At 41.4% G+C, this 18,061-nt stretch overlaps 1 protein-coding gene across 1 annotated transcript in view; it reads right to left on the bottom strand.

The window, feature by feature from the left end:
• Window positions 1–5,014: 5,014 nt before the first annotated feature.
• ICA1L (islet cell autoantigen 1 like) overlaps window positions 5,015–18,061 on the bottom strand; it is a 57,831-nt gene continuing 44,784 nt past the window's right edge. Inside the window, exons 10-12 of the mRNA XM_075069819.1 lie at window positions 9,500–9,754; window positions 8,238–8,336; window positions 5,015–6,248 (exon numbers count right to left, since the gene is read on the bottom strand). Coding sequence (XP_074925920.1) covers window positions 6,133–6,248; window positions 8,238–8,336; window positions 9,500–9,754 — 470 coding nt within the window. The 3' untranslated portion in view covers window positions 5,015–6,132. The remainder of the gene's footprint in view (window positions 6,249–8,237; window positions 8,337–9,499; window positions 9,755–18,061) is intronic.

Here is an 18,061-nt window from a genome sequence, read left to right as displayed (position 1 = left end):
GCCAGGGTAAACCATTGGCCCAATCTCAGCTTCGTTTTGACCGCAGAGCAATCGTATGGATTCGAAAAGAATGTGGTCATTGCTGATAGACTAGATAATAAAAAGGTAGTAGAGAGATCTACGGACTGCGAAGTTTCAATCGCTCACTTATTAGATCGGTCGGTACTTCGTTAAATCTGCAAGGTATCGGTACTGATAGTAGCGGAATCCTATTTTATCCTCTGTCGCGAAAGGTCATTCTTGGATGGCTACTGGATGGAATGGATATGAGCAAGCACTCGAAGAAGAAAAGACGGTTACTCACCTTTGTAACTGTTGTTCTTCGAGATGTGTTGCTCATATCCATTCCACACCCGCCCTCCTTCCCCACTGTCGGAGTAGCCGGCAAGAAGGAACTGAGGAGTGGGCGATCCAGCAGGGGTATATATTAGGCGCCATACCGGCGCCACTCCAGGGGGCAACCTGTCGGCCCACCGAGTGTTGCTAGGGTAAAAGTTTCTCCGACGAACGTGCACGCAGCGCGCGCACACCTAACTGGAATGGATATGAGCAACACATCTCGAAGAACAACAGTTACAAAGGTGAGTAACCATCTTTTCTGTGTTACTGCAATGCTTCTAACCTATAGCATCATAAGGCATCAACCACTTGACGTAATTGAATTGAGAATTTACGTTATGACTTCACTTCAAAATATGGGACCACTCCCCATGTGCAAGACAGATCAGGCGCTGGTCCAAAATCAGGTGCTCTGCTCCTTAAGATGGTGCACAGTCCTAGAGTATGTCCACAAGGACCTCCCTATAAACCTTCCAGACCCTCTGCTTCTCAAAACCAGTGTCAGGCTGACAGGTTGGGGACCTGAAACACCACAAGGGAATCAGATGCTGTGTTTCCTCTTCCCAAGGCTCCAATCTCCTGGCGCTGAGAGCTGTTAAACTGGCCCTATGGAGGGTCCAGAGCCACCCAGAGGGAAATCACATCTTAGTTCAGTCTGACAACATGACCAGCGTCACATACATAAGCAACCAAGGAGGGACAAGTAGCCCAATGCTACATGTAGAAGCAATGGACATAATCAGATGTGCAGAACAGTCTCTTTCTTCCTTAAGAGTACTTCACATAAAAGGAGAACTGAACCAGAAAGCGGATTGGCTGAGCAGATGCAAAATCAAAAACTTGGAATCATGTCTGAACCAAGAAGTTTTCAACCTGATCTTGCAGTGGTTCGGTCTGCTGTCAGCCAACCTGTTAGCAAATCGAAAGGAACGCAAAAAGTCCAGAGAACTACATCAGGAAAACAGATACCCTGTCACACAAATGGCCCAAGGCCTGCTATGCACCTACCTATCCTTCCCATTGCGAGGGAAAGTATCCAGACAAAGTGGGAATAAGCATTGATTATAGTGATAATCCCTCACTGGTCAAGGGGACCCTGGTTTTCTGACCCAAGAGAGCTAAAAATGGAACCAACATTACAGCTATTAGTGAGACCAGGCATTCTTTTCCAAGGTCCTCCTCTTCTTCCAGACCAACAGCAACTATCAACCTGGCTATTGAAAAATAAGTGTTAGCAACACACTGCCTCCATTCCAGTCATAAGACATTTTTCTCTCATCCAGGAGAGTCTCTGCACTAGAAGCCTACTCCTCCATCTGGGCCAAGGTCAGTGTCTGGTGCCAGAAGCACACTGCAGTAAGGTGCAGGGATCCCAGCTATTTCAGACTTCCACCAAGAACGTGTGTACAAAGATCTTCAGCCAGGTATCAGCTGTTAGTAGTGTTCTAGTAACAGGATCTTTGTGTTCCTTGGCAAAGAACCCCCAAGTATCCAGGTTCAAGAGTAGTGAAATTGGCCAAACCGGTGGTCAGGTCAGTCTTCCCAAAGTGGGACGTACCACTGGTGTTGAAAGCCCTAATAGCTCACTGCTTCAACCCTCTGATTTCAGCATCAGCATTCCATCTTTCTATCAAAACCTGTTTATTGGTCGTCATTAGGTCTGCTAGGTGAGTATACCAGGTGGCAGCCTTATCTATGCAGGAAACTTACTGCATGTTCCATGATAAGGTGGTGCTGGGAATGCCACAGACATTATCTTTCCCTCATTCTGCCCAAGGCTACTGCATCCAGCTGAGAAACTGTGGCACAATTTTGATGTCAGATGTAAGAGAACTGTGGGAGATGCTGCTAGCAGAAAGGAAATTATTGGGTAAGAAAATGTACATTACTGTCTGTTCATTTTCTTTCCCCCACCCCCACCCCAAATTGTCCTCAGGACAACTGAGAGACTGACTTGACTTTCTGCTATTGCTTAATAGAGGAGTGGGAAAGGGCTTTCTTGCCATGTGACAAGAACAGTTCCCCCCCCCCCACACACCTCATTTTTGTATTTTAATTACTTTTTCCAGAATTTAAATTAGTTTTATATATTATCTGAAACCATCACTCCTGGAAACATTATAGGAGCTAGAGTAGCCTTTGGAGAGTCCATTGATTGCCCATTTCCCTCAACAGTTGAAAGAAATATTCACGTGAATGCTGTATTGCCCAAGACTCCTGAGGAAATTTTATTCCATCTGTGTATATCACCACTACACTTTTTTCTCCAGTTCCCCACCCCTCTCGCCGAGTAGAACTGCCACATACAAGTAAGCCTTATCACCTGCCAATTCATTAGCAGCAGCCAGGCCCTAGTTCCGCAAACTTCTACTCCCAGCTATCAACCCTGGGCTTCGCCCATTTCCCAGTATCGCCTTGCTTGTGTTCCCCAAGCAGCATACCAGCACTTCAAAGAGAGTTTACCACTGGGATGCTACTTGGCTTCCCTTCTCCTCTCTGCTGCCCCCAAATCCCTTGAAGATTTTTAATAGAAGAAAGGTAGTCACCAGATCTACCTTGATCATGTATAAACTGGCCATCAGGAAGTTTAGATTTGAAATTAGATAAAGGTTTCTAACCATCAGAGGAGTGAAGTTCTGGAATAGCCTTCCAAGGGGAGCAGTGGAGGCAAAACCATATCTGGCTTCAAGACTAAGCTTGATAAGTTTATGGAAGGGATGGTATGATGGGATAGCCTAATTTTGGCAATTAATTGATCTTTGACTATTAGCGGTAAATATGCCCAATGGCCTCTGATGAGATGTTAGATGGGGTGGGATCTGAGTTACTACAGAAAATTCTTTCCTGGGTGTCTGGCTGGTGAGTCTTGCCCACATGCTCAGGGTTTAGCTGTCTGCCATATTTGGGGTCAGGAAGGAATTTTCCTCCGGGGCTGATTGGCAGAGCTCCTGGGGGGTTTTCACCTTCCTCTGCAGTGTGGGCAGAGGTCACTTGCTGGAGGATTCTCTGCACTTTGAGGTCTGTAAACCACAAGTTGAGGACTTCAATAGCTCAGACATAGGTTAGGGGTTTGTTACAGGAATGGGTGGATGAGATTATGGCCTGCGTTGTGCAGGAGGTCAGACTAGAAGATCATAATGGTCCCTTCTGACCTTTAAGTCTACAAGTCTATGTAGAACTATTCTAGACCTTCCCCAATGCAATGTGTAGTAAGAACTAGGCAGGCCCCTAACAGTGTTAACACAAAACTCTTCTGAATACAGGGGTATGTAAATTCTTGTCTCTAAGCACTTGTCCACACTTACTGGAGGATCAATGCTGCAGCAATCGATTCATCAGCAGTTGATTTAGCGGGTCTCATGAAGACCCGCTAAATTGACCACCAGTTGCTCTCCCATCAACTCCTCTACTCCACCTGATTGAGAAGAGTAAGGGGAGTTGATGGGAGAGCATTTCCCGTCAACGCCGCTTAGTGTGGATCCTGCAATAAGTAGATTAAAGCTTTGTTGATTTGAGTTACGCTATTCATGTAACTCAAATTGTGTAGCTTAGATCAACTTTTCCCTTTAGTGTAGACAAGGCCTTGGTGTGCAGCAAAAGCACATGCATCAGAAAAGTCCCCAGCACCTAGCCACAAATCAAAGACTCTTGGACTTGTTTTGATACAGAAGCACGTCTGTAATGAATAACACTTTTTGCATCCCTCTCGGTGTAGTTGCTTATATGAAGTATTTCAATATTAGCCTGAAAGCTAACTGCTGCAAGCAAAATGGTGCTCCAGTCTAAAGTTTCTGCTTATCCTGCCAAGCACTAACATGGAATCTCATTAATTCCTACATATCAGTGTTCATTTTCAAATAACATGTGACCAATTTTTGATTTCACTTTTCTTCACATTTTATGTCCGAATGACATTTCTGTTTAGCAGTACAGTGTAGATTTCCATGCTGCAGCAGTGAGTGTCTAAATGGGCTTGTAGAGAGGTTTCTTCTATCCCCTGCAGCAACCTCATTGCTGTGTCTTTGTGATCCAGAGCTGAGAGTAGCATGATTTGCTAGAATTTGGGGGGTGTCAGTTACACAGGCACCAGGAATCCTTTGTCTTGCAATGAGAAGAAAACTATGGCCTCCATTGTGGCTTGCAGAGAGTCTTGAGGGACTTGAGGGTTAGGTCTTAATTATCCTTATCTGACTGGGGATAATCTGACCCCACACCATGTGCCTGGCTTTAGTTATAACCTACTACCGTCAAACTGGGATAGGGTAGGTACACTCATTAACCTGAATCACACATCATCCACTCACCTAATTACAACAAGATTTACATCATGCCATAATTCTGCCAATCCACTAACATTCCTCTTTAAGAATCTTGTTGAATCACAGTAAACAGCTCCTAGCAACCTGAAGAGTATGCAAACAGCATGAAGGTAAAAAGATACAAACTTGCCCAACAAGATTTAACTTGTAATTCAAAATAAAAAAATTAGAAAAAGTTACCGCATATGTGGGGGAGTGAGTTGTCCAACATGCTGCAAGTGATCATGTAATGAGGTGTTAAATCTCTCCCACTCACCAAAGGATCAAAACGTACAGGTGAGCTCTACTTGTTCCCTTTTTAACAAAATACTTAATCTAAATAAAAATACAATGAAAAGAAAAATTTTGTCTCTACGGAGGAGTAAGCTGGATAATTCTGCTGCTGCTCTATCTGGTTTATAGTTTTACAGCTTCTGTAACTGATGAATAAGACGGCTCCTTGTTAGAATAACTGCTACTCTAATGGCATTTACTGTGAGCCAACTTCAGTCATGATTACTACCTCTGCAGCCTCTCTAAAGTACCTGCAGTTGCAAACAGAGGCAGAATTTGGCCTGTGCTTTCTTGTCTAAGGCTAATTGAATGAATAAGCTATGTCCTGCCTGTGATACAGGCCCTCCGTGCTGCTCTGTCACTGCAAAGTGTCTGTAAAGCCAGTTTAACCACGTACCTAGGGATCCTCCCCTCAGCTGTCTCACAGCTAGTGTACTGGCTCTATGCCTTTCCTGGACTAGCAGAGAGGGAATAGCCTGTAAAAAGTGGATGTGACTGGAGTGTACTCCTGTGCTCTGGCCCTTGGAACCACAGGCAGTTTAGTGCAATTTAGAATAGCCTTGAGGCTGTTCAAAGTTGTGCTGGGAGCCAAATATACCCATGCCTTCCCCCAGGATCAGGAAGTCACAAAGACAATGTAAAACCACCTCTGCTCCCTCCCCATTAGTCCTGCCTCATGCACAAATTGGCCAGATTAGAGGGTCTGGCCAAAGATGTGCAATTGTCCTGAAGGTTAATGAGGGTCCTGTAAAAGAGCCAAGGTACTATCTATCCTGAAGTATTTTCTGGGAATTAACATCTTCACATTGACATAAGATAACTCTTTTTTTGGGGGAAAGGGGCATGCAGGAAAGTAACTAGTTTGATATAGCTTTGCTTGTCTTGTAATTTTGTCTTGATGAAACTGAACCTTTTCAGTGTTGATCCTGAACAGCTCGCCATATTTTCATATAACACTGAAAATAGCCATAAAACAAGGCATCAAAGATAAAGTGACTTTCCTCTATTGCTCTCAACTGCACCCTTAATGCTTTTTCTATAATTTGGGACTTTACTGACTGACATTATGATTACAGTTTCGATGTTGTGTGTCTGGGCTAGAATCTGAAATCCTCTCTAGAAAAGCAAGAGGAAGTAAGGTTCTGTATTTAAGGCCGGTGTAGCGAGACATAATAAGACCTTGTCCATTGGGTAACTGTAGTCAAGCACTGAGGAGTTCATCGTCTGAGCGCCCAATGGCATCTGGATTTGAAAGGGGATCCAACTCTGCAAACAGACTGAACCAGGCTGACATATCTTGGTTACTGCTCTCCATAGCTAGAAAAAACATCAAATAAAATTACATTCTTTGTTGAACTGCTCTTTGACTTAACCAGACCTTTTAAGTAATAAAATATTTAAGCTGGCCTTATCACATTTATTTAGTAAAAATGAATTGGATAATTGCTATATGTTCTCTTTAATCAAAGACCATAGATACTGGACTAAATTATTAACTCCATTAACACTTCAGAACAGTTTACTGAGATAATGAAGATAAGTTATTACCTTATCCACTATTCCACAGGGTGCATGCAAGATAATTTTAAATAAATGCACTGTAAAATGGTTTGAAGTGTTACTGAAACAGAAACCTCCATTAGTATCCCCCCATCAAAAGAGTTCATAATGCAAAGATGAAAATTTAGACACAAAAACCACTCCAACCTTTTTTCTGCCCCTTAAGCACATGCAGTACATTACTGGAATGTGTCATTGTGGCAAATGTCAAATATTATAGTTGTTTGTTTGAGTGTTTATTTTTCCTCTTGAAATATAAAAAATATTATAGGTCCAGTTTTGTCCCTATGCCAAGTGCTTCTTAGTGCTCTGTCCTGCTGCCCATCACTATAGTAGCTGATTAGCTCATTTGGATGTTGAGAGTACAGGAAAGAAAATAGATCTGTGCCATTTTTGGCATCTTCTGAGGGCACAAAGGTGGTCTGATTTTTTTTCTAAAATAAGTTTTTGTATTTTTCCCCTGCTTATTTTTTCCATGAGAAATTGGTCTTTTCTACCCTGTTTTTCTTGGAAGACATCATGGGCATTTGGAGAAGCAGTAGAATAATGACATCACCAAGACAGTGAGAATGCATTCCCACTTTTCCCTCCATGTGCCCAGAAGGACAGACAAGTTTTCCAACAATTCACTGGGAAAAAAATCTTAGAGGAGCTCAATTCACTGAAGCACAAAGCCATGGGATATGCTTCCAGAAGTCCTAGCCCTTCATCTCAGTGATTACAGCACCAGTGTGCACACAGTCAAGTGGACATAGTTGGGTAGGGCTTTGCAGTGTGGCCACTCAGATCTGGGGTAGGCCAACCAGGGTGTTCACACCTGGCTGCCACCTGAGTTAACTCTGCAATGAAGACACCTTTAGTAAGCAGTCTTGCTGATGCACATTGAGGAGTAGAAACTAGTTCCCTCTCAAATTGTATTACAGTGAAAGGCACACTTCATTTGCATATAAATGCAACCATGGAAGTGTCTTTTTTTTTTTATCAAAACCCTGTGGGTTTTATAAACCTAGTGAAACACTGAAACATCATTACACATAATCTATTTATAACTTCATTTTTAAAAGATTAATGCTTACATAACCAGCATTTATTTCAAATAAACAGTAGTAAAAATTATATCGTCCCTATTGAAGAAAGCTCCCTTCTTGCTCACTGGCTGGATTAAATCTTCACTGTCTACAGCATGTGAATTCTCTAGACCAAGCAAAACATGCAGACACATGAAATTGAAAAGTGTTTGTTATACACCAGCACATACATTGCAGTTGCTGTAGAAACTCTGAGCTCTCCAAGTTACTTTGGACTTTACATCTGCTGACAGCAAGACACTGGTTCATGTACCCAGTAAACTACTGAAAACATGACCATAAGGGTACAGTATCTGTTTTACATGTCAGACTCCCAAATTCCAATCCCATTTTGTAAGTATTTACAGTAGTTACTTGTGCTAATATATATGAGCTGGTATTGATACGATGCTACAGTCTTTACTGGAAGATACTAGCATGCAACCTTGAAATAAAATACAGAAGTATAGTATTCACAGATCCATGTGCTAAAGTAATTTTCCTGTTTCTATTTTAACTGCTCAGTGCTAAGACATGTGGACAAACATATCACTACTTTCAGAGTTATCTTGTCTCTCACCAGCAAAGTATTCTGTTTGGAATAATAAGCCAAAATGTTAGGTATGAAACACTGCTTATGAAGAAACCTTGCTGCTGCAAAGATATAGAAATAACTTACACGGTGGTGGTATCTTTGGAGTGCTGTGTGAAGGGAAGGGCTGGTTACCAGGCAGTGAGTGCGTAAGAGACCCCACAGATTCTGACTGAGATGTCCAACCTTAGAGGAAAAAGTAATGGATTACCGAGCAACAACCACATACCGAAGATATTGTAAAACATCATCTGAGTGCAACATATAGATCCCATGTAGAACATTGATTAATTTGTGGTAAATGTAATTAACTATGAACTTGCACTAATGCTGATAAGATTCAGACTTTTTGCTTTGGATAGCCTAAGGAAATATTAACCACCTACAAAATGTTTAATATATCAACAGTAATCTCACCCCACCCTACACACGCTCTTTAGGATAGTTCTGAATGTCCCACAGTTGCAAACATGCTACAGTGTGATACTTAAAATTTACAAAGTATATAAAATCCTGCTATTTCTGTTCTTGGTTACACAAGTGTAAACTAAAATAAACTGAAGGTAATCTGGATTTAGGCTTGTGTAACTGGAAACAGAATTTGCCCCCAACACTTTCTTTGAATTTTCTTGAAGAAATTGGAAATTCTAGGGTAACGCAGACTCAGCAGTTCAGTTCAAAGTCTGTATCTGACTTTTTTAATATATTATAAAGGGCTTAAAAATAAAAGCCAGAAAATATAAATATTTAAAATGTCTGAACAGTGTGTATTTTATAGATACAATGTGTGGTCACCAAAAATAAGGACAGTGGAGATTTTCTCAACATGTGCTATCAAGTTAGCAGATTTGCTCGTATTTTGTGGATTCAAAAGCACTATTGTATACATGACGAATTCAGGACTTGTGCAAGTATTACCAATATAAATAATCCTTATTCATGCAAGTGGTCCCATTGACATCATGAAGGCTACTCACATAAGGTTGGAAGATCAAGACCTAATTTAATAAACTACAGAGCTATGTGTTTCCAAATCTGAAACAATAGATTTTGGTTATGTCTATACATTGCACACTATTTTTGGAAAGAAGCAAAACTTTGTTATTGAAAAGAGTGATAACTGATAGATTTCCTGGCTGGATTAGTTAATGTTCTGAGCTTCATCACAGCAGTACTTGCCCAACCTCTACCGTGATATCATTACTGCAAGATAGTTCTTTTTATCTCTAATACATTTGCACCCAATCCTTCTATGGAAGTTTTGCCATTATTGTCAAATGGAAGCAGCACCTGGCCTTTTGTGCAAACATAAAAAAGATATCTATAGTTTGAGTAATTCAGATGCTTACTACTGAAGCTTCCAGCAGCATGAAGGCCAAGGTCAAGGAGCTGTGAAGGTAGGAATCCAGATGAACTAGGCAGAGGTTCTGACTCTGTAGCAGGATTCTGTGAAAGGAGATTGGTATGAGGACTCCGAAGCACATTTTGACATTCCTGGACGATCTCTCTAGCACTTGAACAGGGACTCAGTATGTTATCCAGGAATGACAGCTCTTTCTTACAATCTTCTCCTTCCAAATAATCTACCAGCAGATTGCTGGAAACTGAAGGAGGAAAGAAAATAAGTTGGAAGAGCATTTTTTGAGAAAATAGCACAGACTGTGGTCCTTATGATTACTAAATCCCTGCTAACTTTTTAATATAAAATGAAGGGTCATATTTTGCTCTGTTACAAAGGTGTACCTATAAGTTCACTCTGACTTATACTTCTGTTATTGAAAGCAGGATTTGGCCAAAAATATGAATTCATGTTGCATAGAAGACAAGATAACAAGACAGACCCTCACATCTGCATGTGGTTTTACTGAAGTCAGTGGGTCACAAGAGATGGTAGCTATGTTGGTGGGACACGCTCTCCTGCTGATATAGCACTGTGTACATGAGCGCATGTACACCCAAAACTTATGGCACTCGGGGGTGGGTTTTTTCACCCCCCTGAGCGACAACATAAGTGCTAGTGTATACATGGCCTACCTGTGGACACCTTAGTCTCCAAGTGAGCAATGGCTGCTCCTGAGAGTCAAAGCCATGTAAGGGCATGTGACCCTGGACTCCATATTGTGCCTGTACTTTTCCACAAACTGTGCTGTGGGCTCTGTTTGGGACAGTAAAATTTCATCGACATAAAGACCCTGGAAACATCTCCATTTTGTCTTCATTTCCTGCTTCACTTCTTTGGACAGGACTTCTAACAAGGCAGCTCTAAACAAGGACTGATGACTGCCAAGCTGTTGGGATAATTTCCAGAGAGACTTCTGGAAACTAGCAGTTTATTCCATCAAGCCTTCAAACCTGATATAAGAACTGTGCAATCACTTGCATGCATGTGATTTCCTAAACCATTGTCAATCTCTTTCTTTTCTCTTATAAATGACCCATTATATTTTAGTTACGAAAGGATAGACAGCAGCGTGATTATTGCATAAGGTCTGGGTTATATACTAACCTGATTTTGTGGCTGATTTCTTGGGATCAGAAGAACCTTTTGTTTGATTCAACTGATTCTCAGTAACCACCCATAATTAAGTCTAGTGTCTGGGTGGTGAAATGCCTGACTTCTTGTTAAGCAGTGTGGTGAACCAGAAATTTACTTTTGCTACCAGCATGGTATATCTTATGGTTGAATAACAACCACCAGTTTGGGGTAAGTCTATTTCTCAGCAGTTTGTCCTGAATCTGGCATCCTCAGCTGTGACCCACTGAGGCACGGTGACACCTTGTCTTTAAAATAACAGCACATTTATACCCAGAACTGAACAGGGTATTCAAGGTGATTATGTGCTATTGACTTACTGAAAATAGTATACTGCTATTGTATGTATTTTCTCTCCTTTTTAATACATCCTAATATCCTTCTGCATTTTTGACAACTGGTCAATGAGCTATTTTCATTGAGCAGTCCAAAGTGAGTACAGATCTCTTCCTGAACAACTACAATTAATTTATAATCCAGCAATGTGTGAGATTAATACAAATGCTGTGAAGGTATTATAGACTCTTCAGCACCCAAAAGGTGGGGCGGGGGGGGGAAGCTCTGTGGTCATGTTATACCACATCTCAGCTTCCCTAATGAAAGGAGGCAATACTTCTCTGGGAGGTAGAAATATAGGATCCAGAGCAAAGGGCAGTCAAGGAAAGGAGGCAAAACAACTATACCTAGTTCTCAAAAGCACATCAAAGGCAGGTAGTCTCCTAGGAAGATTGTTGCTGGTAGGAGACCAGTACTTTGGACTCTCCAAAGGATTGTCGCAGAACATAGGTGTTTATTTTGTTTATAAACCTTGTTTGAATAAGTAGCCTGAGGAATTGAGGGATTTTAGGAAGAGACTTAGTGAGCGTTGGCTTTAGAGTAAATATTCAAGCCCTCTTTTCCCTGTATCAAATGAGAATGAGAATTTTTTTTCCCTGTATCAAAAAGGGTCACTTGTGTGTGCAAGAACTTTGAAATTTGGCCTGGCCATTTTCCAGTGTGCATTCTCTTGCACTTATCTATGCTCAGTTTTTCTGCCATAGTGTTGCCCAGTTGACTGACTTTATTGGATCCCTCTAAAGTTCCTGAGTCCTTCCTTGTTTTGACTAACCTAAATAATTGTTATCTGAATTATTGACCTTCACTGTCTCTTTTCCAGATTATAAATAAATATATTCAACACTATTCATCCCAGTATGGATCCTTGGAGTTATCTCACTATTAAACTGCTTTCACGTTGAGAATTTACCATTTCTTAGTTTCAAATCCATGACAGAACTTTACTTTTCTCCCTGTGACTACTTAGTTGCCTTAATTGTCTGTCTCTCTTGAGAAACTTTGAAGTGAACCAAGTAGGTCTTTATTTGGCTGAAAAAGCAGGAACTTATTAGGTCTTTTTCTGTACTCAGGAATTGCCCTGATTCAACAAACTGTGTAGATACGGGGTGTTGACCCTTATGTGCATAGAAGGGTAAGCTCGAGTTTGTACCGGTTGTGCTAATTGGAGGCCATATAAACCATGATTAGCTCAATCCATCCTAAGGCTGGATTGCCCTTGCCCACACTTAGGAGTCAGCTCACTGGTGCAGCTACAGACAGGGCTAAATTGGGGCTATTTCATGTGTAGATAATGCCTGAGAGACAGTAGGACTGGGCCTTGTAAAACAGCTTCATTAAGTGCAGAGTCTAGAGATTATCAGACTTGCCGCTACAGTAGAACCTCAGCGTTATGAACACCTCGGGAATGGAGGCTGTTTGTAATTCTGAACAAAACATTATGGTTGGCTTTTCAAAAGTTTACAACTGAACTTTGACTTAATATAACTTTGAAACTTTATTATATAGAAGAAAAATGCTGCTTTTAACCATCTCAATTTATATGAAATAAGCACAGAAAGTTTCCTTACCTTGTCAAATATTTTTTTAACTTTCCCTTTTTTTTTTTTTTTAGTAGTTTACGTTTAACACAGTACTGCACTGTTTTATCTTTTGTTTTTGTTTTATTTTTTGGTCTCTGCTGTTGCCTCATTGCATACTTCTGGTTCCAAACGAAGTATGTGGTTGACTTGTTTATTTGTAACTCTTAGATTCTACTGTATATGTTCCTTTACTTGCTACTCTTGGGATGATATATTGCTTGGCAAAAATCCTATCAATTCACATGTACATTCACATTTAATGTTTGTTTCAGTATAATATGGTTGTGTTTTTACTAAGCCATCTAGGGTACAGAAGTGGGATGTAAGCTTGTATATGTGTTTCTAAGTGAGGACCTCCTGATGCTGCACTTTTAACTATTTTTTTAAATCTCTGACTTTTTTTTTTTTTTTTTTTTTTACTATGACTAATCCCAAGAGGCCAGCACAAAGAGCTGATCATTCTGTAAAATGATCTTAAAAATGTGTTCTCAAAAATTACACATCCTAATATCAATTTTTTTAAAAAGTGTTTAATTTGATGTTAACTTTCTCCATGTACTGAGATTTCTTAACTTTCTCATGGCTAAAAAGCTTAGATTCACAAAGCTCATTCATCTGAATTTTTTTTTCTTCTTCTGTCACAGGAATAAAACGGGTGTGGGGGGGAAGGCCTAAATCAAGAGAACTATCCCAGAAAAGCTGCAAAGTAAAGGCACAGCACAGATGAAATTCCCAAAAGAATGGATCCAGATAATCACTGTTTATTTTTTTTAAAGTTCATATATAAAATGTAGACAGTGAATAGTCTACTGTAGAGAAGGATATTGTTATCCTACCTAAAAAACTCTCAAACTTTACATCTTCATCGTGTTCCTTAAAAAGGATATTGATTAATTTGATTTTTAGTCTCCACTGTTTGCAATATCCTCTTAGATAATAAAAATATTTTCTGTACTCATCAATTTTTGTCTTGTTTTATATTAAGCAAATATAGATATTTTCTCTCTATTCCTCCCCTCACACACACACACAGGTGGATTTCACCTTTGGAATAAAGAGTGTGCCCCTCTTAAGAAACACCTACATTTATTTAAAAAAACAAACAAAAAAAAACAATTATCATGGCGGGTTAAGGTAGCTCAACACTTCCGATTGTAACACTGTTTTCAGTTGCTTATAACTTTGCCAAATTTTAACTGTTCAGGCTGAAATTTCCCAGGTTGCATGTCTGCCTCAGCATGAGCATTTTGGGAAAATTTCAGCAAAAATAGTTCAACCCCTTCCAAGAATGAGATTAGGGAAAAACACATTGTTTTGCCCATTTTTCCAAGGTCCTTACCATGTATCCTCTCCGCCCATTGCCTTCCCCAACTGCTCTACCCAGAGACCTACATAATACAAGAGGCATGGTATTGCTCTTCTATTCTCCCCCTCAAGATGCGCGCACACACACCCAAGGCAGATTTCACACTTTGGAATGGTACTCCTTTTAAGAAGCACCTTTATATTTACTTAAAAAACAAAACAAAAACCAGGAAATGTATGAGTGGAGTGAAAAACATTGTTTTTGTTACTTGTAAAAGTAGTGGCTTCCCCTCCAGTAAGAGTGGGAGATTTATTTTTTAAGATGGAGTACCCATGTGTAATCTGTGCAGCTATTTAATAGAAACAGTTTAGATGATCTGCAGAAGCCATTGCTTAGGGCCTTCTAGCACAGTTTTAGAAAGAGCTCTATATAGAGATTTATACTGCATATGTTGTTTATAATAACCAAAGAATAAATTCCTTTGTATCTACAACCACAGTTTTTATTCCATAATTACACAGTTTATTCTATATGTTTAGCACTTCTGGCTTCCTCAATTTCCTTCTAATCCATCTCCAGTGGGACAACTGTGAACATTCCAATCCTCTGAGCAGCTTTCTGTTAGCTGCTGTTAAAAGTAAGAATAGAAACATAAGTTTTTTCTCAGTTTTCTTCCCAAGTATGGATCAGGTAAACACTGAGAGCCAGATTCTTCTCTATACCTGTTCTACTCCACTGTATCTCCGCTAACTTTAATGGAATTTCTCGTCATTTACAGCAGTGTAAGAAGAGGATCAGACACAGGGACTGCAAATTACCTTGGTCCAAGACTGGAAATAGTCAATCTGGGATGAGGAAGTTACTCACCTTATGCAGTAACGATGGTTCTTCGGGATGAGTGTCCTGATGGGTGCTCCACTGTAGAAGTATCTGCATCCCAGAGCTGCTGATCAGAGAACTTGGGTAGCAGTGTCCATTCAGCCCACGCATGCTCCACCCCCTCATGCTCTGCCATGAGGCTAACCAGTGCTGCACATGTGAACCCTCCTCAGTTCCTTTCCTACTGCAGAGTCATTGACCAGAACGCCAAAGCAGAGGAGAGGAGGGTGGATTGTGGAGCACCCTTAGGGACACACATCTTGAAGAACCATTGTTATTGAACCAGGTGAGTAACTTCCTCTTCTTCTTCGAGTAGTGTCCCTATGGATGCTCCACTATAGGTGACTCCCAAGCAGTACCCTTCACTGGAGGCTGGGGCTTCTGAGTTGAGTCTGTTACAGATAATAGCACTATGGCACCAAATCTGGCATTTGCAGCAGAGTCCCCCAGGATGGCATAGTGCTCTGTATGTGCAGATGCTCAGGTAGCTGCTCTGCAGATTTCTGATATAGGGATACCTTTGGAGAAGGCAATGGATGAGGTGACCGATCTCGTAGAGTGTGAAAGTATTGAAGATGAGGGCGTTTCACTGCAAATCTGGTAACAGAGTTTGATACAGTTCAAGACCTATTTGGAGAGTGCTTGAGCTGAAATCACTGTGCCTATCTGCAATGGAGAGGAAGACTCTCTGAGATTTTCTAAAAACTCTTGCCTTGTCCAAATAGAAGGCCAAGACTCTCCTCATCTCAAGCATATGGATGATGGTTTCCCTAGTATCCTGATGAGGTTTGGGATAAAAGGTTGGAAGGTGAATGAGTTGGTTCATGTGAAGTGCTTAAATCATCTTGGGAGTGAACTTTGGATGCTGTCTAAGCATGAAGAATACTGTAAAGGGGTGTACACCATCTGAGCCCCTATTTCCCTTATCTTTCTTGTCAAGGTGATGGTGATCAGGAACGCTGTCTTCATGGAGAGGTGAGTTAAAGGACAAATGACCATGGGTTCAAACTGTGGTCTGGTCAGTCCTTTTAGTACTAGTTTGAGATCCCATTGTGGGGTAGGAAGTCTGGGTTGAGGAAAGAGGTTTGCTATGCCTTTGAGAAACCTCTTAGTAGTCGTGTCAGAGAAAACTGAGTACCTTACTACCTGTTAAGTAGAGTCATCGGTGGACATAGCACTAGTTGTGACAGGCAAGGATACCATGTCTGTCTGGGACAGCTAGGAGCGGTCAATATGATGTTTACTTTTTATTTTCAAGAGGACTTTGAGTAATAGAGGGAATGGGGGAAAGGTGTAAAGAAGGCCTTTGCCTCATAAGAGGAGGAGAGAGTCCCCCAGGGAGTGTTGTCCAATCCCCACTCTGAAGGAGTACTGTGGACATTTCTTGTTTTGGTAAGTGACAAAGAGGTCTATTGTTTGTCTCCCCCATTGTCCCCATTCATGGTCATGTGGGAATTTGTGACTGAGACTGTCTGCTGTCATGTTATGCCCTCCCAGTAGGTAGGCTGCTGATATTGTGGAAAATGCACCAGTTCCATAGCTTTTGTGCTTCCATAGCTTTTGTGCTTCCATGCACAGGGAGGGTCATCTACCCCCTCCTTGTTTCTTTATGTAATACATGCAGGCCATGTGATCTGTCACGACTTTTGTGTGCATGCTTCTGATCAGCCGGATGAAGTGAGCATACATATTCCCTGACTACTCTGAGTTTGAGCAGGTTGATGTGAAGGCATGTCTCAGATGGAGACCATTTGCACTGCACTGTGAGATTGTTGAGATGTAAGCCAAATCCTATTAAGGATGCGTTAGCAGTCAGGGGCAGGCTGAACAAACGGGATTCCCATGCAGATATTTATTGGGTCTTTCCACCAATTCAAAGATTGTTTGATCTTGGTGGGCGTTGATAGTAGCTTGTTTATGTTGTCTCTGTTCCATCTATAAAGTGAACCATGCCTGGAGGCATGAGCTATAACCAATGTGTCCACGGTCAGATGCCCCAGAAGCTGGAGGCAGTGTCTGGCTGAAATTTGGGGGCTGGATTGCACTGTTTCTAAAAGCGTGGAGAGGCTGAGGAATCTGTGATGTGGGAGGAATGCCCTTGCTGAGATGGAGTCAAGGTCTGTTCTTAAGAATTCTAACCTCTGTACTGGGATTAATGTTGAGTTTTTGTGCATTGATTTGTAGGCCCAGGTTCTGGAATAGATCTAGTGAGGTATGGATGATTGGTTGGGCTTCGACAAAGGAATGTGCCCCGAGGAGACAATTCTCCAGGTAAGGATAAATCATGATGCCCTTGGAGTGTAAATGGGCTGCCACTACCAAGAAGACCTTGGAGAATACTCTGTGGGCTGAAGACAGGCCAAAAAGAGAGTCCTCTGTACTGGTAGTGGTCTTGGCCTAGTGTAAATCATCTGTGACTTGGTATGATTGAAATGTAAAAATACGTAACTTGAAGGTCGAGGGCCAAGAACCAGTCCCCTTTTTCTAACGCTGGAATAATTGTTGCTAATGTGACCATCTTGAACTTCTGAGCCTTGACAAATTTGTTGAGCGCGCTGAGGTCTAGTATGGGCCTCCAACCTCCCTTTTTCTTCAGTATCAGGAAGTAATGAAAGTAGAAGCCTTTTCCTCTTAGATGTGTGGGCACTGGTTTTATAGCTCTTGTGCTGAGGAGATGGTTTCTCTCCTGTTGTAGCAGGCTTTTGTGAGAAGGGTCCCTGAAGAGGGATGGGGAAAGGTGCTGGAAGGGTGTGTGTGGGGGAGGGGTGAAATGGAGATTATTTGAGATGGGCACTTCATTCAACACCCATTGGTTGGAGGTTATCCATTCCCAGGTGCTGCGGAAAGGGGTGAGGTGGCATCCAAAGGAATGGGTGAGGTTTTCCAGCATCAGGTGGTGTTGAGGAGAGTGTTCTGCGGGCACGTCAGCGAACCCATCAAAACTGTTGCTTTGAGGTGGAAGGTTGAGAGGAAGTAGGTTGAGATCCTGATGGTTTCTGTCTGGGGATCCTGGACTTCTTCCTCTGAGCTTCATATGACCTTTGAGATGAATATTGCAATGAGCAGGGTTTGAATGATGGCTGAGGACTTTCTTTTCTACTCAAGTGTGTAGATCCCAAGGGATCAAAGAGTAGCCCTGAAGTCTTTTAAGATATAGAGGGAAGTGTTAGTCCTTTCTGGCAAACAGTTTTGTCCCTTCAAAAGGAAGGTCCTCCTCAGTTGTTTGAACCTCTTTTGGGAAGTCAGATAGGTGCAACCAAGAGGGTCACCTCATCAT

The sequence above is a fragment of the Chelonoidis abingdonii genome, chromosome 10, assembly GCF_003597395.2.
Source record: "Chelonoidis abingdonii isolate Lonesome George chromosome 10, CheloAbing_2.0, whole genome shotgun sequence".
NCBI lineage: Eukaryota > Metazoa > Chordata > Testudines > Testudinidae > Chelonoidis > Chelonoidis abingdonii.
Note: the sequence above shows the minus strand (reverse complement) of the source record. Positions and strands in the feature narration are given on the sequence as shown.